The following is a 23216-nucleotide window of genomic DNA, read 5'->3' as shown; positions in this document are numbered from 1 at the left end:
CCTAAGTCATGTGCTCCAGACCCCTAATCATTTTTGTTGCTCTCCACTGGACTCTTTCCAATTTTTCCACATCCTTCTTGTAGTGTGGGGCCCAAAACTGGACACAGTACTCCAGATGAGGCCTCACCAATGTCGAATAAAGGGGAACGATCACGTCCCTCAATCTGCTGGCAATGCCCCTACTTATACAGCCCAAAATGCCGTTAGCCTTCTTGGCAACAAGAGCACACTGTTGACTCATATCCAGCTTCTCGTCCACTGTGACCCCTAGGTCCTTTTCTGCAGAACTGCTACCTAGCCATTCGGTCCCTAGTCTGTAGCAGTGCATGGGATTCTTCCGTCCTAAGTGCAGGACTCTGCACTTGTCCTTGTTGAACCTCATCAGGTTTTTTTCGGCCCAATCTTCTAATTTGTCTAGGTCCCTCTGTATCCGATCCCTACCCTCTAGTGTATCTACCACGCCTCCTAGTTTATTGTCATCTGCAAACTTTCTGAGAGTGCAGTCCACACCATCCTCCAGATCATTAATAAAGATATTAAACAAAACCGGCCCCAGGACCGACCCTTGGGGCACTCCGCTTGAAACCGGTTGCCAACTAGACATGGAGCCATTGATCACTACCCGTTGAGCCCAACGATCTAGCCAGCTTTCTATCCACCTTACAGTCCATTCATCCAGCCCATACTTCTTTAACTTGGCGGCAAGAATACTGTGGGAGACCGTATCAAAAGCTTTGCTAAAGTCAAGGAATAACACATCCACTGCTTTCCCCTCATCCACAGAGCCAGTTATCTCATCATAGAAGGCAATTAGGTTAGTCAGGCACGACTTCCCCTTCGTGAATCCGTGCTGACTGTTCCTGATCACTTTCCTCTCCTCTAAATGTTTCATAATTGATTCCTTGAGGACCTGCTCCATGATTTTTCCAGGGACTGAGGTGAGGCTGACTGGCCTGTAGGAAGAGTGCAGCCGGACACCCGCACCCCACAGATACACACAGGTTTATTGTATATGTCCCGGCACATGCCCCGTACCGGCGGGGCGTCTCTTCCCCCTACCTTCCCCAGCCAACGTGCGAGATTCCCAGGGTTCCACAAAGCATGCAAGCGGCCCAGTGTCCCACAGCCCAGAGCATCCCAGGAGAAGTGGCTGACCTGGGCAGCTCTGGGTCTCTGATCCCTACCACTGGGGGTCAGGGCTGGGGGCCCCTGCGACAGCATGACCCGGAGCCCCTGGCTAGCCCAGCCCTGTGCCTCCCAGCTCTGCCAGTGCCCCTCACACCCGACCCACAGCCCCTGGTAGCCCAGCCTGCCCCCACCCAGCTCTGCCGATGCCCCTCACTCCCAACCCGCAGCCCCCTGCTAGCCCAGCCCGTCCCTGCCCAGCCCCCCAGCTCTGCCACTGCCCCTCACTCCTGACCCGCATCCCCATTCTCCCTGTGAGGCACAGGGGGGCACAGACATGTACCTGGGCTGCATCAGACAGAAGTGGGGGGCGCTGGGGCCCAGGTTTCCTCCTGCCTTCCCCCCACCTCCCGCCAGCCAACAGGATCACACACACACCCGCAGCCCCAGAACCCACAGAGACCTTACAATAACAAACCCAAACACACAGCCCCAGCACCCCCAGAGACCCTACAATAACACACCCGCAGCCCCAGTGCCCCCAGAGACCCTACAATAACACACCCCCACACACCATCCCAATGCCCCCAGAGAACGTACCATAACACACCCACACATGCAGCCCCAGTGCCCCCAGAGACTCTACATAAACACACCTGAACATGCAGACTCAGAGACCCTAGAATAACACACCAGCAGCCCCAGTGCCCCCAGAGACCTGACAACAACACAACCACACACACCATCCCAGTGGCCACAGAGAACATACCATAACACACCTGCACACGCAGCGCCAGCTCCCAAGAGACCCTACAATAATGCACCTGGACACACAGCCCCAGAGACCTTCAATAACACAGCTGCACGTACAGCCCCAGAGATCCTACAATAACAAACTCGCACACACAGCCCCAGTGCTCCTGGAGACGCTACAACAACACACCCGCACACGCAGCCTCAGTGCCCCCAGAGACACTACATCAACACACCCGCACACGCAGCCCCAGAGACCCTACAATAACACACCCGCAAATGCACCCCAGAGACCCTACAATAACACACCCGCACACGCAGGCTCAGCGCCCGCAGAGACCGTACAATAACACACCCACACATGCAGCCCGAGTGCCCCCAGAGACCCTACAATAAAACACCTGCACACACAGCCCCATCGCCCCAGAGACCCTATAACAACACACCCGCACACAAAGACCCAGCGCCCCCGGAGACAGGACAATAAGAAACACACACACATGCCTCAGGACGCTGGAGACCCTATGACAGACCCGCACATGCAGCTCCAGCACCCCTAGAGACCCCATAATAACACACCCGCACGTACAGCCCCAGTGCCCCAGAGACCCTACAATAACACCCCCGAACACAGCCCCATAACCACCAGAGACCCTACAATAACACACACACACGCAGCCCCATCGTCCCCAGATACCCTACAATAACACACCCGCACACACAGCTCCAGCACCCCCAGAGACCCTACAAAAACAAACCCACAGACGAGGCCCAGCGCCCCCAGAGGGGTTCTCAAACTGGGGGTCAGGACCCCTCAGGGGGTCGTGAGGTTATTACACGGGGGGTCATGAGCTGTCAGCGTCCACCCCAAAGCCCGCTTTGCCTCCAGCATTTCTAAGGTTGTTAATTATATTTAAATGTATTTTTTAATTTATAAGGGGGGGTCGCACTTAGAGGCTTGCTATGTGAAAGGCGGCACCAGTACCAATAACTCTCCCTCACATGCAACACCGGCACCCCCAGAGACCCTACAATAACACTCACACACGCAGCCCCATCGCCTCCAGAGACCGGACAATAAGAAACCCACACACGTCACCCCAGTGACCCTGGAGACCCTACAATAACACACCTAGATATGCAACCCCAGCCCCCCAGAGACCCTACAATAACACACCTGCAAACCAAGCCCCAACGCCCCCAGAGACTGGACAATGACACACCCGGACACACAAGTCCAGCCGCCAAGAGACCCTACAATAACACACACACAGCCCTGGTGCTCCCAGATACCCTATAATAAGACCAGGGCCGACTCCAGGCACCAGCCGAGCAAGCTGGTGCTTGGGGCGGCAGCTTGTAGGAGGCGGCATTCCGCCCAATCCTAGGGCGGCACGGCCGCTTTTTTTTTTTGTTCTGCTCCAGCCGCCCTGTAGGGGGCGGCGGCGCGGAGGACGGGAGCACCCTGCAGCAAGCCTGGCAGGGCAGCCGCATCCTTCTCTCCCCGCCGACCGGAGCGGAGCCCTCCCAGCAGGTGGGGCGGGGCGGTGCGGCGCGGCGCGGGGGGAAGGGCCGCGTGGCAGTGCCCCGCTGTAGCCCTGGCCACCCCCCTTCTCTCTCTCTCCCACCCGCTCCCTCCCCCCCTCCCCGCTACCAGGACGGCGGGGGCTAAGGGCGGATGGGGGGCTGGCACAGCCCTGGCATAGGGAGTGGGGGGTCAGCAGATGCTTCAGTGAGGCCAGACCCTCATCGGGGCCTCAACCCAGCTCCCACCAGGCTCCCTGCCCCGCTGACCCTGAGAGACCCTACAATAACGCACCAGAGCAGGCTGCCTCCCTCCGCTCTCTCCCCAGCTCTGGGAGGGGAGTGGGGGCTGGTGGTTAGAGCAGGGGGGGGGGCTGGGAGCCAGGACTCCTGGGTTCTCTCCCCAGCTCTGAGAGGGGATTGGCGGCTGGGGGGGCGGGGTAGAGCCTTTCCCCATTGATGGGGAAATGGCGCCACCATGTGGCTGCAAAAGGCGCTGCAGCTGATGCCCTGCGGGGAGGAAGGCAGCCCGGGCTTTCGGGGTGTCCCCCCCCCCCCCCCCTACGCAGCAACGTGCTGTTCTGTGGGGGAGATATGCAGGCTGTGCAAGGCCCTGGGTTCGAACCCCAGCCCTGCCCCCAACCCCGGTATCCAGCAGGGCCCCCTGCAACAGCTCCCCCTCCTCTAACCCACTAGCCCCCACTCCCCTCCCAGAGCCGGGGAGAGAACCCAGGAGTCTTGGCTCCCAGCCCCCACCCAACTCGACTTCACCTCGTACAACCATCCCCTCCCCTCCCCTCTCCCAATATCGGGGGGGGTCTGATGTGGGGGGGCTGCTCAGTGTCGGTACCTCCCAGTTGCGCTGCCGCCCACGCCCAGCAGGGGGAGGCCTGAGCTCGCTTCTCCCGGCCCCTTGCATTTGAGGGGGGGGCGGGATGCTGGGCTTCTCCGTCCCACCGTTTCCAGCTCTTCCGCCCCCCCCCCCTTCCGGTGCCCATTCATCACCCCCTGTAATTCTTATACTTTACCTCAGAAACTCCAGGGTGGACCCAGGCGTCCGGGTCGCGGGCTGGGAGGGGACCAGTCCACCCCTCCCCCATACATACTGGAGCGAGACTCGGGGGGGGGGGGGTGAACTGTCCTACATAGCATCAGCAGCTCCCCCCCCCCAGCAGAGCTTCACATTCCTAGCTGGGGGGGGGGTGCACCCCGGGGGTGGGGGCCCTTTAAGAGTCACTGCCGCTGTGAGCGCAGCGCCCCTCCCCCTCCAGCTTTGGGGGGCTGTGATCAGACTGCGGGAATCAGATGCCCGGGGCTGGGGTGGGGAGAGGGGGTGTCAGAGTTCATCACCTTAGGAGACAACCCAGGCGTCCTGGCTCCCAGCCCCCTCACCTCTAACCCCCAGCCCCCACACCCCTCCCGGAGCCGGGGAGAGAACCCAGGCGTCCTGGCTCCCAGCCCCCCGTGCTGTAACCCACGAGCCCCCACTCCCCTCCCAGTGCTGTGGAGAGAACCCAGGAGTCCGGGCTCCCAGCCCCCACTGTTCTAACCCCCCAGTCCCCTCCCAGAGCCGTCAATCCATCTGCTTCCCTCCCACCATCTCTTGCCCTGAACAAATGGGCGGAGCCTGTTATGCTAATGAGGCCGAGGCTGCTGTGCACTGTGCAGCGAACCCTCCGGGACTGGAGGGAACCTCTCTGCCCCCTCCCCACAACTTCCCCCCGCCCAACCCCATTTGCCCCCTCTCCCGCACGGCCTCGGCCCCTCCCCCACTCCCACCCCAGATTCCCGGCAGCCCCTTTCGGGGACAGGAGGAGGGGGGGCTGCAGTCACCCTAAGGTTACGAGCCAGGATCCCCGGGGGTCCCAGCCCCCCCCATTGCCCTTGAGCTATGCAGGTCTCTATCGCCTGCACCGAGCAGAATCTGCGGAGCCGCAGCACAGAGGAGCGGCTCTGTGCGGGAGGGCGCGGGGTGCCGGCCCAGGGGGGCGCGGGGAATGGGGGGCACCAGCCCCCTAAGGGGGCCCGGGGGCTGGTGGCCGTGGCGGGGCTGCGAGCACCCGGCCAGAACCTGCCCCACATCGCATTCCTGCTTCGGGAGTCCACTGGGCTGGCCACCGGAATGAAATACAGGTAGGGGGGCTGGGGCTGGGCCGGAGGGGGAGTTGGGGGGACCTGGAGTGGGGGTTGGGGACACCCATGGGGCGTAGGGGACATTGAGATGGATAAGAAGTGCTCCTGCCTCAGTGGTTAGAGCAGGGGGGCCGGGAGTTAGGTCTCCTGGGTTCTCTCCCCGGCTCTGGGAGGGGAGTGGGGGCTGGTGGGTTAGAGCAGGGGGGGCTGGGGCCAGGACTCCTGGGTTCTCTCCCCAGCGCTGGGAGGGAAGTGTGGGGCTAGTGGATTGGGAAGGGGCAGGGACTGGAGACAATTGGCCACACTTCATTCAACTTCCAATCACAGATACTCCAAGTCCTACCAGTTTATTATTGTAGGGGAGCTGGGGCTGTGTGTGCGGGTGAGTTTTTGTAGGGTCTCTGGGGGTACAGAGAGCTGTGATGGGGTAACTGGGCTCTGTACCCCCTTCCGATCCCCACCCCGGCAGGGGCCAATTAATTCTGTCCCATTTTACCCTTTAAATGGCTTTAAAATAATGCCCCCCCCCTCCAGCTCTGGGTGCTAGTCCCCTTCCGTAAGGTAGGGGTAGTCCTGTGGCTGCAGGACTCCTGGGTTCTTTCCCCAGCTCTGGGAGGGGAGTGGGGGCTGATGAGTTAGAACAGGGGGGCTGGGAGCCAGGACTCCTGGGTTCTTTCCCCGGCTCTGGGAGGGGAGTGGGGGCTGATGAGTTAGAACAGGGGGGCTGGGAGCCAGGACTCCTGGGTTTGTTGCTCCCCAGACTAGCTGTGTGACCTCTGGCATGGCATGTGGTCAGTGCCTCGGTTTCCCCTCTCTGCTCCGGCCAGAGATGCCCAGCTCCTGTGCCAGCCGAAGCAGCCGCAGTGAGCGAGAAGTTACTATAAATAGCTCCGAGATCCGCACCACTGGGAATAAACCAGAGCCGTGGGGGAGATTGGACACCAGAGAATGTGTATCTACCTCGTATATGGGACACTTCGCCTAAATGCAGCCACCTCTGAGGCAGGGCGGCCGGTTATCCAGCGACCCCTCGCCCGGCGCTGAGATGCAGCGACCTCTGGGGTGGGGCGGCTGGTTACCCTGGGACCCCTCACCCGGCGCTGAGATGCGGCCACCTCTGGGGCGGGGTGGCTGGTTACATGGGGATCCCTTGTCCAGCGCTGAGATGCAGCCATCTCTGGGGTGGGGCGGCTGGTTACACAGGGACCCCTTGCCCAGCGCTAAGATGCAGCCACCTCTGGGGCGGGGTGGCTGGTTACGCAGGGACCCTTGGCCCAGTGCTAAGCCCGGTGGGGCTCAAGGTAATCGAAGAGCATTAGTAGAGCTGGGGTGGAGGGTGCCCAGGCCTGGGCCAGCAGGGGGCTGTGGGTCGGGAGTGAGGGGCACCGGGACTCTCTGTCTTTGGGGGGGGGGGGCGCGTCTGTAAACCTCCCCAATTCTGCTCTTTCTCCCGCAGAAATCTGGGTAAATCCGGGCTCCGTGTCTCCTGCCTCGGGCTTGGTGAGTTCTCGTGTCGGGGACAGGTGGGTGGCGTGGGGAGCGCAGTCTGGGGGGATCCCGGTGGGGCTTGGGGGTCACTGGAAGGGCACAGACTGGGGAGGGTAGAGGGGGCTGTGCCCCCCCTCTCCAGCCCCTACACCCTCCCCCTCTCCTGGCTCTGGCTCATATCACCGATTCTCTCCCCCACAGGCACCTGGGTGACGTTTGGCTCCCAGATCTCAGACGAGGTGAGTCCTGGGTCAGCCGGGGGTCCCTGTGAGATCCTGGGGGGCCCAGCGCAGGTGAGGGGGGCGGCGCGGAGCCGTGGGTCCCTCGTCTGACTCAGCTCTCTGCATCCCCAGACGGCGGAGAATGTGATGACCATCGCCTACGAGAACGGGGTCAACCTCTTCGACACGGCCGAGGTCTATGCTTCTGGCAAGTAGGTGTCCTTCCCCCTGCAAGGGAGAACCCAGGAGTCCTGGCTCCCAGCCCCCCCCCCCCATTCTAACCCATCAGCCCCCACTCCCCTCCCAGAGCTGGGGAGAGAACCCAGGAGTCCTGGTTCCAGCCCCCACTCCCCTCCCAGAGCCAGGAGAGAAAGAACCCAGGAGTCCTGGCTCCCAGCCCCCCCTGCTCTAACCCCACCAGCCCCCACTCCCCTTCCAGAACCGGGAGAGAACCCAGGAGTCCTGGCTAGGGAAGACTGTGTACCTGGGGGGGGGAGTGGCGGGGGAGCTCCTTCTATTTCTCTATTTTCTCTTTCATCTGCTTTTTTTCCCCCCCCTCTTCCCTTCAGGGCAGAAAAAACTCTGGGCAACATCCTGCGAAGCAAAGGCTGGAGGTAACCGGCCCCCGAACCTCCCTTCTGTAGGGGACACTATGGGGCAGGGACCAGGGAGCTGGGCTGGGAGTCTCCCCATTGCCTGTCTAACCTGCCTCCCTTCCTTACCCCAGGCGATCCAGCTACGTTGTCACCACCAAGATCTACTGGGGTGGCCAGTGAGTACTCAGAATGACATGGGGCTGGGGGGCGGGGAATGGGGCAGGGACCTGTCCCCTCTAGGGGGCGCCGGCTCCCATCCGGATCCATGTTTATCAATGAGATGAGTTTGCCGGGTCTCAGCCCAGTGTGTGGGGGGGGGGAGGCTGAGCTGGCCATGGGCCCTGAGGCCCCCTGTTCCCCCTGGGGGCAGGTCCCTATGGGGTGGCTTAGGGGACCCCCCCACCCTCAAATCTTAATCTCTCCCCCTCCAGGGCAGAGACAGAGCGGGGCCTCTCCCGGAAACACATCATTGAGGGTGAGATGCGGATGAGGGGGGGCAGCACTGGGGTGGGGTGGAGCTGGGGGTGGGGCAGGGTTTGGGCTGACGGGGACGGAGCTGAGGGGAGGGACAGCAGGAGGGGGTGCGGGCAGGATTTGGGGGCCTCAGGGGAGATGGAGCAAGGGATGGGGTGGGGGCTAGCAGGATTCAGGGGGGCTGGGCAGGTGGGGGGGTGTTGTGGGGAGGGGGCAGCAGAAGAGAGGGGTGGGGTAGGAGGGGGAACTGGGGGGGGAAGCATGGGGGGCGTCCATCCCAGGGGGGAGTGAGGGGCACCGGGACTCTGTGGGGAGGAGTCTGTGGGGGGAGGAGTCTGTGGCAGGATTCAGGGGGCCTTGTGGGGTGGGGGGTCACTGCACCCCCCGACTGACCTCCCTCCCGCCATGCCCCCCCCAGGGCTGAGGGGGTCGCTGGAGCGGCTGCAGCTGGACTACGTCGACATCGTCTTCGCCAACCGCATGGACGCCAACAGCCCCATGGAAGGTTGGTCCCGCACCCCCGTTGGCTCCGCCCCCTCCACGCCCCTCCCCCCGTCCCTTCAGCATTGCCCCTCCGGGGCACCCCCAGCCCAGCACCAAGAGCCCTCGCGCACGTGTGTGTGTCCCCCGGGATATCTCATGGGGGGGAGTTGTGGGGGGATGGGCCCCCCATATCTTCCCCTCACCTCTGTCTGCTTCCCCCCGCAGAGTATGACCCCAACTTCCGCCTACTGCTACTGGAAGGTACTGGAGAGACCCCCTGTAGACCCCCACCCCATGGAAACCCTCTATAGCCCCATAGACCCCCCCAAACTCCTATAGATCCTCCCAGAACCTATAGAACCCAATAGGCCCAGCGTTGTGGGCTAGAGACCCCTCTGAACTCGCATTGACACCCCCAAACCCGAGACCCCCTGAACCCCCGTAGACCCCCCAAAATCCATAGACCTGGCCCCAAAGGGCAGAGACCCCCCTGAATGCTCACTGACCCCCCCCCAACCTCATTGAACCCCATAGACCTGGCCCCGTAGGATAGAAATCCCCAAAACCCCATAGTTGCCCCTTAAAACCAATAGAACCTGAATGCCCCACAAACTTCCTTGCCCTACCCCCCCCCCCGCCCCCCCACACACACACATGGACCCGGCACTGTAGGGCAGAGATTCCCCGAACTCCCTAGAACCCCATTAACCCCCCTTGTTCTCCAGACCCCATAGACCTCCCACATAGGGTGGACCCCCCAAGTCCCCAGAGACCTCCCCATTGACCCAGTCCCACCCCAAAGCCCCCTAGAACCCCATAGTCCCTCTGACCCCCATTGACTAAGCAGTGTAGGATCGAGACCCCATGCTGGGTCGCTGTGGTGTTCACGGGACTCTACCCTACAGGTTGGGCTCTATACGTATGTGTCAGTGCAGAGTGGTGTCTGCTCGTACTGTAATGTTTGAGAGGGGGGTGGAACCTGCCTGCGGCCAGACAGATCCTAACAGGCCCGTGGCCGGCACGTCCCTTGGAGATGGCTCGGCCCAGGTCCCACCTCTGTCTGCTCTGGCTCTGCAATCTGATTGTGAAAAACCGCCCTCAGTAGGTTTCAGAGTCAACACCCCGTTGCGCTAAATAGGGCCGTATCACGTCTCTCCTGGGGCCAGCTAGGAGTGAATTCATCACCAGAAATAACCCGGTCACTGAGATTAATTGGGCCAGGTCACAGGTCTGTCCGCAGAGTGGGCGGAAAATGCTGCCATCAGTAGGTTTCAGAGTCAACGGTCCGTTGCGCTAAATGGTAGCGGCCCCCATATCTGTCAGCGCTATTGAGATGTATTTGCCCATCAGTAGGGGCCAGGATTAACACTCCCATTGGTATCACTGCCAGCAGGTCGTAAGTCTGACAGAGCCATTGTTCCACAGGCCAGGCTAAAATGTGATATCAGTAGGGTTCAGAGTGAACGTTGTTATATAGGGGGTGTCTCTGGCACAGCTGTTCTGCAGGCAGGGCTAACAGTCACTGTCAGCAGAGTTCAGAGTTACTGCTGCGCACGCGGACGCAGGTAACGTCTCTGCCGGCGCTAGGAACGGCTGTCAGCAGGGTTCAGAGTGAACACTCACTCTTATCTAGCGGGGCAGGAGGTTGCTCGAGCTCAGCTATTGTCCTGCAGGCAGGGCTAACATTCCCCATCAGTCAGGTTCAGAGTTAACACCATGTGAGTGGCCACAGGTCGCGTCTCTGCCAGCGCTAGGAACAGCCATCAGTAGGATTCAGAGTGAACACGGCACCCAAGTGGGACTCAGGTCCCGCGGCTTTGAGCGGCTGGGGTTTGAAAGTGAGGCTCCCCCAGTAGGGGGGAAGTGGGGGTCCTCGGCTGACCTGTCTCCCCTCTTCCCCCCATGCCCAGAGATCGTGCGGGCCATGACTTACGTCATCAACCAGGGCATGGCCATGTACTGGGGCACCTCGCGCTGGAGCGCCATGGAGATCATGGTGAGTGACCCGCCCGCACTGGGAATTTGGGGGGGGAGGGCGGAGGGCACCCCCGGTTTGGGGGGGAGCAGGGTAGAGGGAGGGGACAGGGCCCCTAGGCAGTGGGAGCCTTTCAGGGGCCCGTGCCAGGGAGGACGATGCCAGGAGGCATGGGGGAATACCGGGGAGGGCGTCCCCTGGCCACGCCCATCTCACCCCCCGCCCCCCATGCCCCACAGGAGGCGTATTCGGTGGCCCGGCAGTTCAACCTCGTGCCACCGGTGTGCGAACAGGCCGAGTACCACATGTTCCAGCGCGACAAGGTGGAGTCGCAGCTCCCCGAGCTCTACCACAAGATCGGTGGGTGCCCGCACCCGGGGGGGAGGGGCGCGGACGGGGCCTGGGGGGGAGGTGGGGGAGGGGGTCCATGGGGCAGGGTGTTGAGGGGGAGGAGTGGGGAGCTGGGGTGGAGGGGATCTGTGGGGCAGATGATGGGTGGGAGGGATCCATGGGGGTGGAGGGGATCTTTGGGGTGGGTGATGGGTAGAGGGGGATCCAGGGGGCAGGGTGTTGGGGGGGGGGGAGGAGTGGGGATTTGGGAGTGGAAGGGATCTCTGGAGAGGGGATGGGAGGACGGGGCTCCATGGGGCAGGGTGTGGGAGGAGGAGTGGGGAGCTGGGGATGAAGGGGATCTGTGGGGTAGATGATGGGTGGGGGGATCCATGGGGCAGGGTGTTGGGGGTGAAGGAGATCTCTGGGTGGGTGATGGGTGGAGGGGGATCCATGGGGCAGGGTGTTGGGGGGGAGGAGTGGGGAGCTGGAGGTGGGGGGGAGGAGGTTGGGGGGTCCATGAGGCAGGGTGTTGGAGGGTGCAGATGGGGTAGAAGGGACCTGTGGGGCAGGGGCTATGGGGGAGGGGATGAAGATGGGAGGATCTGTGGGGTGAAGGGGGAGGGGCAGGGGGCATCGCTAGGGGGGAGCTAATCCCTCTTTTTCCCCCCCCCCCCAGGTGTGGGTGCCGTTACCTGGTCCCCCCTGGCCTGCGGCCTCATCACCGGCAAGTATGAGGAGCGGGTCCCCGAGAACTGTCGGGCCACCATCAAGGTACGGGGGCCTCCCTCATACCCTGCCGGGACACCCCCACCCCATCCATGCCTCTGCGCCCCCAGTGCCCCTGGTGGCCCTGCACCCCTATCTGGGCTCCCCCTGCCCCTCCACCCCCTTAAACCCCGCCCCCCGGCACCACCTGATGCCCTGTCCCCCCCTCCCCGTCCCAGGGCTACCAGTGGCTGAAGGAGAAGCTGCAGAGCGACGACGGGCGGAAGCAACAGGCCAAGATCAAGGAGCTGCAGCCCATCGCCGAGAGTCTGAGCTGCACCGTGGCCCAGCTGGCGATCGGTGAGGGACAGGCCCTGCCCCAGGGTGGCGCTAGGGGGTGCTGTGGGGCAGGGAGCAGGGCGGGGGGCTCAGCAGGGGGCGCACTCCCCTGGCAGGCAGGGCTGGCCCCAGGGCAGTGCTATGGGGCGCTGTGGGGCAGGGAGTGGAGCAGGGGGCTCATCAGGGGGCACTCTCCCCTGGCAGGCAGGGGGGACTGCCCCCCACAGGCCCTTCCCACCTCCCCGTCTCTGCCCCACAGCCTGGTGCCTGCGCTCTGAGGGCGTCAGCTCCGTCCTGCTCGGGGTGTCCAGCGCCGAACAGCTGATCGAGAACCTCGGAGCCATCCAGGTGAGCGCCCCTCCCCTGCCGTGCCCCCCCCCCAGCTCTGGGAGGGAAGTGGGGGCTGGTGTCTCAGAGCAGGGGGGCCTGAGAGCCAGGACTCCTGGGTTCTCTCCCCAGCTTTGGGAGGGGAGGGAAGGGGAGGGGAGTGGGGACTGGGGTCAGAGCAGGGGGGCCTGGGAGCCAGGACTCCTGGGTTCTCTCCCAGCAGGGGGAGTGGCATTGGCGCAGGGAATCTCACCCCCCCCCCCCCTTTCCCGGCAGGTGCTGGCCCAGCTGACCCCACCTGTCATTCAGGAAATCGACACCCTCCTGGGCAACAAGCCCAATACGAAAAAAGAGTCCCGGGCGTAGGGACACATCGGCGCCCGGGACTGTGCATGTCCTTGTCCCACCGGACTGTGTATCCCTCTGCCCGGCTCTCTGCACTGCTGGGGAGAAGGAGCCGCTTCGCGCATGACCCAAGACCACCCACCTCCCCCGTACCTTCCCGGTGCTTCGACCTATCCCCACTGCCAGCATGAGCCAGGGGATTGGCGGGTGAAAGGCCCCGCCCACCCTGCCAGCTTTCGCGCCGGATCTCGCCGGCCGCTTCGCCTTCCGCCGTATCCATGCTCTCGTTTTTAAAGGGATGGGGCACCGCCTCGGCCCGGGATTCATCGATCGATCTAATTAACCCAGCCAACGTGGAGAATGGGGGGCACTTGTGGCTTTCCCTGCGCACCCCCAGTTGGCTCCCGTGTGGCCCTGGGACTCTGTCCCCCCCCCCCCCAGCTGGCTGGTGCCCCCTGCTGGGGACTTGGGGAATTCCCTTCGGGGGACTGTTTTTCTCTCACTGCCCCCCCCCCTTTCCCCATGGTGGAAGGATATTGATCAAATCCACCCAGGACATTTTTCTTTCCACTCGAGTTTCTTTCTCCACTTTAAATGAAAAAACAACAAAACCCATCGATCATCCAGAGCCAGCTCTTCCTATAGCAATAATGCTCCAGCGAGGGGGAGGGCACGGGGGGGCTACACGCCCCCCATCCAGGAACACACCCACCCCCCCGCTTTCGCACAATCCTGGCTTCCAGTCGGCCTGCCGGTGGCTGGACAGACAGGCCCCGTCCTCTCGGGGTTGGTGGACTCTGTACAGAAACGAGAGCGGCACTTCCCATTCTCCCGGGGGAGCAAGGGGCCCTGCTGCCGGCAAACACCCAGAGGAAAGCTGGGGGGACGGGACCCAGGAGTCCGGGACAAAGTCTCCACTCCCCTCCCCCTCCCCTGAAACGTCCTTTTCCTTCGCTTCCTGGCCTACGTTCTCATGGAGTTGCAGGCGGCAGTTCAGCAGCTGCCATGACTTGCCCCAGAGGTGGCTGCATCTCAGCGTCAGGCGAGGGGGCCCTGTGTAATCAGCCGCCCCACCCCAGAGGTGGCTGCATCTCGGCACTGAACGGGATCCAATCTCTCGCCAGCTCTGGGCAACAGCTGCTGAGCATGTCACTGTAACGTAGCCCAGGACCAGCTCCAACGGGGCCGACGAGAGACGGCCCCAGCTCTGCCCCGGGGTCTGGGCACGGTTCCATCCCCACCCTGAACCGGGCTCTTTTTCCGCAAACCCTGTGTGAACCTGCAGTGCACCTCAAGAGCCAGTAGGGAGCACGTTTTTCTTAGATCCCACCAGATGCGTTTAAGACATGGGAGGGGAATTAAACTCCAGGGTGGGTTAGAGCAGAGGGGGGCTGGGAGCCAGGACTCCTGGGTTCTCTCCCCGGGTCTGGGAGGGGAGTGGGGCTGGTGGGTTAGAGCAGGGGGACTGGGAGCCAGGACTCCTGGGTTCTCTCCCTGGCTCTGGGAGGGAAGTGGAGGCTGGTTGGTTAGAGCAGGGGGGGCTGGGAGCCAGGATCCTGGGTTCTCTCCCTGGCTCTGGGAGGGGAGTGGGGGGGCTGGTGGTTAGAGCAGGGGGGCTGGGAGCCAGGATCCTGGGTTCTATTCGTAGCTGATGCTGTCTGTGACCTTGGCCATGTTCTCTGCTGTTCATAATGAGCCACTTGAAAGGCAGGTTTTGCAGCTGAATGGATGTTTGTTCCGCAGCAGTGCGTGAAAGGAGCTTAGAATAGCCCAAGGCCTGAAATAGCTGAGGGGCTGCGGGTCAGGAGTGAGGGGCACCGGCTGAGCTGGGGGGGCCCGGGGCTGGGCTACCAGGGGATGCGGGTCAGGAGTGAGGGGCACCGGCAGAGCTGGGGGGGGCAGGGCTGGGCTGGCAGGGGATGCGGGTCAGGAGTGAGGGGCACCGGCTGAGCTGGGGGGGGGGGCAGGGCTGGGCTGGCAGGGGCACCGGCATGGCTGGCAGGGGCTGCGGGTCGGGAGTCAGGGGCACCGGCAAAGCTGGGGTGTGGGGAGTTCAGGTGTGGGTCTATCTCAGGGCTACGCCTCCCCTCCCACGTGCTGCGGTGCATTGCAGGTCGTTCTGTTGGGCCCCCCTGCCCTGTAGCTTCACCCCACACAGAGCCCCCCCCCCTCCGGCCCAGAGATATTTGGGGTTTGGCTGTGGAAGCTTCGCTCTCTTTTCGGAGAAGGTTGAAATTTAAAAAGGAAAATAATAAATCAGTAACCAACCGAACCTGGTGCTGCCTGTCTTATTCCAGCGGGTCAGTAGGGGACAGTGAAGGGGCCACATGGCTAGGCGAGGGGTCCCTGTGTAACCAGCAGCCCTGCCCCAGAGGTGGCCGCATCTCAGCGCCGGGTGAGGGGTCCCTGTGTAACCAGTCACCCTGCCCCAGAGGTGGCTGCATCTCAGGGCTGGGTGAGGGGTCCTTGGGTAACCAGCTGCCCCACCTCTTCCCCCCACAGCATTACCCCAAAGTGGGGCTCCTGTGTAACCCCCCCAGTGCATCCCAACTTAGTGGCTACGTTTTTCCCCCTACCTAAGGCTGTTTTTCACGCTGCTCCCCTGGATGGTTTCAGCCCCATCCCCTGGCTGCACAGAGACCGGCCAGTCCCGGCTTGTCCCCCGGGCCCTCGGCAGACGGCGTGTGGACAACTGGGGTTACCCTTGGAAAGCGCTGGGCTGAGCCCGAGGCGGGAGCGTGGCTGAGATCGGGCCCACAAAGGCGGCCTGCATCAGCCCTGGTGCCATGCCGGTCGTGACCGGGGAGCCTGGCGCGCGTGGGGTTGGACAGGACCGACGTGTGGCCGGGGCCTCGGCAGCCGGGAAAGTCCCCAGAGAGCCACTGACTCATCGGTAATCGAGTCACATGGGTGGTGGTGACGGGCCAGGCAGTGCTTTTCTGGAGGCTTCCCGGCTCCTGGAAGGGGGGCACGTGGCAGGAGCCAGGACTCCTGGGTTCTCTCCCTAGCTCTGGAAGGGGAGTGGGGGCTGGTGGGTTAGAGCGGGGGGGGGGGGCTGGGAGCCAGGACTCCTGGGTTCTCTCCCCGGCTCAGGGAGGGGAGTGGGGGCTGGTGGGTTAGAGCCGGGGTGCTCAGAGCCAGGATTCTGGGGTGCTGGGAGCCAGGACTCCTGGGTTCTCTCCCCAGCTCTGGGAGGGGAGTGAGGTGTAGTGGTTAGAGCCAGGGGCTGGGAGCCAGGACAAACCCCAAACACCCCAATGTCCATCCGACGCGCCGGTCGTTTGCTACATGACTGAGTTCGGATCAGGCCAATATCTCGCTAATCCCGGCAGAGAATAACAGAGGGGACTTGACCCATAAACCCAGTTAGCCTCTTATTCACTCCAGAGTCAATCCAGAGTCACTCCACCGGAGTCTATGGTCTGATCCCCCGCTCGCTCAACTCCGGAGTCAATCCCAGAGTCACTCCACCGGAGTCTATGGTCTGATCCCCACTCGCTCACTTCCCGGAGTCAATCCAGAGTCACTCCACTGGAGTCACTGGGCCGGCCAAACTCCCACTCCCTCACTCCAGAATCAATCAGGAGTCACTCCACAGGAACACTGGGACAATCACCCACACACACACACACACTCATTCCGGCGTCAATCAGACGTTACTCCACATCTTGGTTGTAACCCCCTTGCCCTGTGTGATGCCGGGCCACCCAGTGCAAGAATAGGGGCTGGCACGGTGCATCACGCTGCCCCCTCTATGGCATATCGGCCTTCCACCTTCCACCTTCTCGCGCCCAGCTGGGTGGCCTACGGGCTGCATCCAAACCCGCCTGATCACGTCCTGTTCGCTAATTCACCTCTTCCTCTTCACCCCCCGGGTGCAGTGACACCCCAGTTACAGCCGTGCCAGGAAAGTGGCTGGTCTGGCCCAGCCAGCCGCCAGGCCCACAGTAATTAGCCGACAAATTTCATGCTTCCTCAGCCAGGCGCGTGGGATAACGCGTCTCCCGTGACCGAGGGAGGCTGGCCGGGCACGTGGCGGCTTCAATTTCCAGAGACAGGCAGGTGGGGCTGTGTGCCTCAGTTTCCCCACCTCTTTGGCTAGTTTTTGGGGCAGTGCCCGTTGCTCGCCGGGAGTCTGTGCAGGACCTGGCGCAATGTGGGGGACCCAGATCTGGTTGGGTGCACTTGCAGTTTCCATAAGACTGTGATTATTTCGCAGGGCTGGGAGGGGAGAGCAGTGGGGCTGTGGGTCAGGAGTGAGGGGCACCGGCAGAACTGGGGGGAAGCCCCCTTTCCGGGTTACAATCCCAGCCGCTGGCACCGGGTTGAGTAATCCTGGGAAAACCGGTTCCTGGGATTATGCAAATCCTGGTGGAAGCTGGCACGGTGCCCGCGGCTGGGAAATCAGGCCAGGACCCAACCCCCGGCACGCACCTCTCTACCCAGCCCCCACTCCAAGCCCTGCAGAGCCGGTGCCCCCGAGAGGGGACAGGCCCCTGCCCCATTCTCTGCCCCCCGAGCCAGCCAGTCCCCGCCCTGGGGCCAGGTGGGAGCTGGGGGGGGGAGAAAGGCCTGGGTCCGTCCCCCATACCAGAGAGGAGGGGGTTAAGAGCCGGCCCTGGGGGCGGGACGCCTATAGCTTTCTGGCTGTGTGGCATGTAGGCACCTGGTGTATTTATTTACCCACTGGGAATGACTCACGGGTTGTGGCTGGTGGGTGTGAGTCAGAAGTTGGGAAATTGGCCATGCGGCAGGGCACAGGCCGCCAGGTCATCTCCTCCTTCCCAGAAGCTATTTGCCTCAGGGGTCACACGGGCACCTAGATCCCCTCTGTAGCTCCCAGGCCCCCCGATTCACACCCGACACCCCCAGGCCCAGCCCAGACTCCAGTAAAACCAAGGCCCGCCGGCAGCGAATGGGACAGGCCAAGGTTCCTGCTGGTCTGGGGGTGTCCGAAACCTGTTGCAACCCCAAGCCAGGCAGACAACAGGAAACCCCCCTGCACCAGGTGGGGTCTGGGGTGAGGAAATCAGGCTGGTTGTAGGATGGGGGAGGGATAGCTCAGTGGTTGGAGCAGTGGCCTACTAAACGCAGGGTTGTGAGTTCAATCCTTGAGGGGGCCATGTTAGGGAACTGGGGCAAAAATCTGGGGATTGGTCCTGCTTTGAGCAGGGCGTTGGACTAGATACCTCCTGAGGTCCCTTCCAACCCTGATCTTCTATGATTCTATGACAGGGATAGTTGGGGTACATGGGTGCTGGAGAGGAAAGCGGATGTTTGGGACATAAACACACCCGATCTATCAATCGCCCACGCACAGCACGCGGGGGGGGGGACACCACAAATGTACCACCACCAGGGCGGTCGGCCTGGAGACGCCATAGGCGACCACAGTCGCGGGTACACCAGCGCACAGCCAGACGAACCGGCACACTGCGCTGCCACCCGCACCATGACCGTCACCGTACCCCCGCTCGCGGGCAACAGGTAACGCACTGGAGATGGGGCCAGAGACAGCCGCACAACCACACAGCCGCCCAATGTGCCAACCCCGTGGCGAAATGCAAGCAGCCAGCCACCCCTGCTCTAGCCACTAGCCCCCACTCCCCTCCCAGAACAGGGAGAGAACCCAGAACCTGGCTCCCAACCCCCCACTCTAACCACCCATCCAGTCCCACTGTTGACAAGGGAGCCCAACTATTTGCTAACGACTCCAGCTGCTGCTGGCTCCGGCCGCCCCGGGGCTGGGACGCTGGGCTGGGCCTGCCGACTCCACTTGGATCCAGGCCAGCGCCCATCACCTGCAGGAAGAGCATATGACGCATGGTTGGACCAGCAGCTGGGGGATGACCTAATCCTACCCCTGTGGTCTCCTGCCACTCCCTCTCCTCAGCCCTTGTCCGGCGCAGGAAACCAAGGCAGCATTGAGGGCCCGCCGAGGAACGCGGCCACCTCTGGGGTGGGACGCAGCAGCCGTGTAACAGCCGCAGAGGAACAGTGCATAGGGATTGCTCACCTAGCACTGCAATGCAGCCACCTCTGGGGTGGCATGCGGCAGCTGAGTAACAGCCCCAGAACAACGCTGCCTAGGGATCGCTGGCCCGGGACCGGAATGCAGCTACTTCTGGGGCAGGGCACCACTGAGGTTTAACAGCTGCATGACACGATCGTTTAGGACAGGATGTGCAAGAACCACATTAGGAAGCTGGAATAGGCGGACGGGGTAGGGGGAGGCCGTAAGCCATGGGGTCCTGTCAGAACAACAGCCGGACCCACCGGGGGGCCCACATGCCCAGTCCTGTAAAGCACAGAGGGTCGGTCCAGGCCCTCAGCTGGATTGAAGGCTGAAGGGAGAGATCAGTCTAGTGGCTGGGGCTCTGGGCGTGGGCACCTGAGTCTATCCCCACCTTGGGCTATCACTTCCACCCTCTCGGTGCCTCAGTTTCCCCACCTAGCCTTTGCCTATTGAGATTGATCGCTCTTTTGAGGCAGGGGCTGTCTGCATCCGCGCAGCACCCAGCATGATGGGGCCCCGATCTTAGCCGGGGTCCGTGCAGCGCCTGGCACGACGGGGCCCCGATCTCGGCCGGGGTCCGTGTAGCGCCCGGCGCGACGGGGCCCTGATTTTAACCAGGACCGTTATATACGACAGTGATGCGCAGAAATAGTGACTGTGTCCTGCAGAGACAGAGGGACGCTGGTATTTCTGCGCCTGCGGCCGGGCCGTTCCGGCAAACGCACCCGGCCAGCCAGACTGGGCGGTGTTAAGTAGCCTGCACAGAGACCCCAAGCCCCGCCGGAGAGCCGGTCCCCTCAGAGGGGAATTATTTATGATTTCTCTCCAGCGGGCGCCCAGGGGCCCCAGGCCCAGCTGAGGGCTGCGCCGGGGGCACGCATAGGAGGCCAGCAGAGGCGTGAGGGGAAGCGACGGGTTTCGGACGGACGGAAACAGGCCGTTAGCTAGGGGGGAGGGGGGCGCAGAGCGGTCTGGGCTCTGCCAGGGAACCAGGGTTAGGGGATCCCCTCGGCCCGGCAGCTGGAGGCGCCGCCCTGGGGTTTCCCGAACCAAGCTCCTTCGGTCGGCTGCTCTGTGCCTCCTTTTACAGCGGGAGAAAGTGACACCGTGACAGGCCCATGGTCAGAGACGGGGACAGAACCCAGGAGTCCGGGCTCCCATCCACCCTCACCCCGAGAACCCAGGAGTCCGGGCTCCCATCCACCCCCCCCTCGAGAACCCAGGAGTCCGGGCTCCCATCCACCACCACCCCCCCCGAGAACCCAGGAGTCCGGCCTCCCATCCACCCCCCCCCCCAGAGAACCCAGGAGTCCGGGCTCCCATCTACCACCCCCACCCCGAGAACCCAGGAGTCCGGGCTCCCATCCCCAGAGAACCCAGGAGTCCGGGCTCCTAGCCTCCCCCCAGAGAACCCAGGAGTCCGGGCTCCCATCCCCCAGAGAACCCAGGAGTCCGGGCTCCCATCCCCCAGAGAACCCAGGAGTCCGGACTCCTAGCCTCCCCCCAGAGAACCCAGGAGTCCGGGCTCCATCCCCCAGAGAACCCAGGAGTCCGGGCTCCTAGCCTCCCCCCAGAGAACCCAGGAGTCCGGGCTCCCATCCCCCAGAGAACCAGGAGTCCGGGCTCCTAGCCTCCCCCCAGAGAACCCAGGAGTCCGGGCTCCCATCCCCGCCCCCAGAGAACCCAGGAGTCCGGGGCTACCCCGCGCGGCGGGTCCGGGAAAGGGCGGGATTTGGGCCGCGGGCGGGCCCCGCCCCCCCAGGCAGGGGGCGTGGCCAGGCCGGGTATATAACCGCTGCCGGCCCGCGCGAGGAAGCCGTTAGGCGAAGAGAACGAGTCCGAGCGTGTGCGCGCGTGGCCCCTTCCCCCTCTCGGGTACGGCGGCCGGCAGCGGACACGCGAGCCATGGACGCGAACACGGAGGCGGGCGCAGCCGAGTTGGAGTGCGGCATCTGCTACCTGCCCTACGACCGCCAGGCGCGCGCCCCGCGCCGTCTCGGGCCCGCGCACGGCGCCTGGCGCCGCCCCGCCCCCTGCCGCCACGCGCTCTGCACCGCCTGCCTCTGCCGCCTGGCGCGCGACCAGGGCTGGGAGAAGGTCACGTGCCCCTTCTGCCGCACCCTCACCTCGCTGCGCGTGCGCGGCAGGGGCGGGGAGGCGGGGACGAGGTGGCGGAGCAGCAGCAGCCGGCGCCGCCTGGCCCTGCCCCCCGTCGACCCCGAGCTCTGGAAGCGGATTGGCCGGCGGGAAGGAGCGGGGGAGCAGGAGGAGGCGGCACCTGGCGATGACGTACCGGAGGAGGCGGGCCAATCGCGGCTGTGGCGGGCGCTGAAGAAGTTCTTGAGAGGAGGAGGGGGTGGCGGCAGCCGCAGTAGCGCGCGGGAGCGGCAGCCAATCAACCGTGAGTATCTCGCCTCGCGCGCTCCTTCAACTCCCTCTTCTCCCCCGCTCCCCTCCAACCGTCTCAACGGTCGGGGGCGCGCTGCCTACCCGAGGGGCGGGGCCGCACGCGCCTGAGGAGGGCGCAGAGCCTTAGCCACGTACATCCGGGTCCTTCCCACTTGGCCAAGGGCGGGCTCTGAGGGGAGGGAGCCTGGCGTCACTTGGCCAATGGGGGCGGGGAGAGGCGTCAAGTCAACCCCCCGCCTCAGCGCGTGCGCCCCACCACCCCTAGGGGTCTCTGGTGGGGGGGGCTGATGTGGGAGATGTCAAATCACTCCCTCCCCCCATCATGCCCAACCTTGAGGGGTGACGTCAGCTCACTCCCCCTCCAGCATGTGACCCCTCACCCCTAGGTGGGTGATGTCATCCCCCTCCTTCGTGATGTCATCTCTTATTGGAGGGGTGACATCACCCCCTGTCCTTGGCCATGGGAAGAGTAGGGTGTAGTGATTAGAGTGGGGGTGTGGGAGCGGGCTGGGAGCCAGGACTCCTGGGTTCCATCCCTAACTCTGGGAGGGAAGTGGTGTCTAGTGGGTTAGAGTGGGGGAGGGGGGCTCTCGGAGGCAAGTGGGGCAGGGAGATCAGGCATCGATCAGGAACCGTCCCTCCTTTCTGCTCAATCCCCCTCTCTAACGCAGGGACAGGAAATCCTCAAGCAGCGGCATTTCATTGGTAAATATTTGCCAGGCTGGGTTGCGTGGGCCGGGAAGTGGGGTGGGTGACGTTCTCGCTTTTATGTCTCTGCCTGTACTCACGGCTCTGTGACTCTCTCCCGCAGCCTACGGTCCAGAGATGAAGGACCTTGCCCTCATGACCTGCTACATCATGTGAGGCTCCAAGGGCTAGCCCCAAGAGCTGGGGCTGGCTGTTCGTCAAAAGGCTTTGAATGCTCTTGGGAGAAACCAGAGATTCACGTGGCACCCGGGATTGATGTGATCGCCTGCGGCCTTGACTCATCACTGCTCATCTCTGTTGGAGCACGGAGACTTGACGGGGGCTGTCGGGTCGAATCAGCAGCAGATAGGCAGAGGTGTCCCTTCCTGGAGATCTCTGAACACCTGTCACCATGAGGCCTGGTGGCTGATCATTTTGGAGGCTGGCATCCCAACAACTTGTCTGGTCCTGACATCTTCAGCCCCTGAAATGCCTACGTGTCTGGCTCTTCCACTCTCCACCTCTCTCTGCCATATAAAATGCCAGCGATGCCACTGACCTACCTACCAGCAGATACTGTAAATATCTCTGGTGGAAAGTCCTGTACAGGCAAAATCTGAGCCTCAAGTATTAACGGATTCAGACAGCAAGGTTAAGTCTGTGTACTAATGAACTAGTTAAAAATACCCCTCAAACCCATGACCTCTTTCTCTGCGACTCCCAATGAAAAGCCTATTGCTGTGGTGGTGTTGCCAAATTATCTGCCAACCCTTATCCTTTACCATTGCGCAAGTTAGCAGCCCGATCTGCAGGCAGAATCCTGTCTGGCCCCAGTTCCGGAGTGCTGCATGTGACTATATTGCATGAGGCGAGGGTTTCAGATAAAGAGGCTGGCTTCTTGGTGCTCTCTGCTATTGTAGCATTTCTGTGAAATGAATTTAAATATTGAAGGGTTGGAAATAGAGAATGTCTGCATCTGTTGTCTTTAATATTTGACTACTGTAACTTATATTTAATTTTAATAAAACCTGAGATGTCAACGTTTATTAGGTTGCCTTGATCTCCTTTCCAGCAGGGAGGTGGTGCCTGGGGGCAGGGTCATCAGTAGACCACATTGGGAGGGAGGTCCAATAATCAGGACAGGGAGTCAGGACTCTTTCTATCCCTGGCTCTGGCTTAGGGAATGGTCTGTAGTGGTTAGAGCAGGAGGTGGTTCTCTTTTAAGCCCTGTTGCAGAGCCAGGGTCCTGCTTTAACCTGAATAGTGCATAACCTCAAATGTGA

General features: G+C 62.6%; 2 protein-coding genes across 4 annotated transcripts; both read left to right on the top strand.

The window, feature by feature from the left end:
• On the top strand, positions 1 to 14217 carry KCNAB3 (potassium voltage-gated channel subfamily A regulatory beta subunit 3). 2 transcript variants are annotated; one of them, XM_005279474.4, is made up of 14 exons: positions 1 to 5535; positions 6992 to 7035; positions 7225 to 7262; positions 7377 to 7456; positions 7814 to 7858; positions 7972 to 8016; positions 8272 to 8315; positions 8733 to 8819; positions 10708 to 10793; positions 11012 to 11132; positions 11782 to 11876; positions 12050 to 12170; positions 12409 to 12497; positions 12753 to 12981. In XM_005279474.4, the coding sequence occupies exons 1-14, from the start codon at positions 5294 to 5296 to the stop codon at positions 12840 to 12842; spliced, it is 1227 nt and encodes a 408-aa protein (XP_005279531.2). In that variant the 5' UTR covers positions 1 to 5293; the 3' UTR covers positions 12843 to 12981. The 2 variants fall into 2 exon arrangements, with proteins under 2 accessions (XP_005279531.2, XP_023968388.2); XM_024112620.3 differs by lacking the exon at positions 12409 to 12497 and having other exon boundaries at positions 12753 to 14217.
• A 6404-nt stretch (positions 14218 to 20621) lies between these two features.
• Positions 20622 to 22979, top strand: RNF227 (ring finger protein 227). Of its 2 annotated transcripts, none has more exons than XR_010593113.1 (2): positions 20622 to 21951; positions 22058 to 22979. XR_010593113.1 is itself a non-coding variant. In XM_042843826.2 (2 exons), the coding sequence occupies exons 1-2, from the start codon at positions 20743 to 20745 to the stop codon at positions 22108 to 22110; spliced, it is 549 nt and encodes a 182-aa protein (XP_042699760.2). In that variant the 5' UTR covers positions 20646 to 20742; the 3' UTR covers positions 22111 to 22979. The 2 variants fall into 2 exon arrangements, 1 of the variants encoding a protein (XP_042699760.2); XM_042843826.2 differs by having other exon boundaries at positions 20646 to 21238.
• Positions 22980 to 23216: the final 237 nt, after the last annotated feature.

This window comes from Chrysemys picta, chromosome 16 (assembly GCF_011386835.1).
Source record: "Chrysemys picta bellii isolate R12L10 chromosome 16, ASM1138683v2, whole genome shotgun sequence".
In the NCBI taxonomy this organism is placed as follows: domain Eukaryota; kingdom Metazoa; phylum Chordata; order Testudines; family Emydidae; genus Chrysemys; species Chrysemys picta.
This window is presented reverse-complemented; position numbering and strand designations above follow the sequence as displayed.

Coding starts and splice junctions, on each gene's coding strand:
- KCNAB3 (XM_024112620.3), top strand. CDS start 5,294: ATGCAGGTCTCTATCGCCTGCACCGAGCAGAATCTGCGGAGCCGCAGC. Junction 8,820..10,707: donor CGCCAACAGCCCCATGGAAG/GTTGGTCCCGCA, acceptor CCCCATGCCCAG/AGATCGTGCGGGCCATGACT. Junction 11,133..11,781: donor CGAGCTCTACCACAAGATCG/GTGGGTGCCCGC, acceptor CCCCCCCCCCAG/GTGTGGGTGCCGTTACCTGG.
- RNF227 (XM_042843826.2), top strand. CDS start 20,743: ATGGACGCGAACACGGAGGCGGGCGCAGCCGAGTTGGAGTGCGGCATC. Junction 21,239..22,057: donor GGAGCGGCAGCCAATCAACC/GTGAGTATCTCG, acceptor TCTCTCCCGCAG/CCTACGGTCCAGAGATGAAG.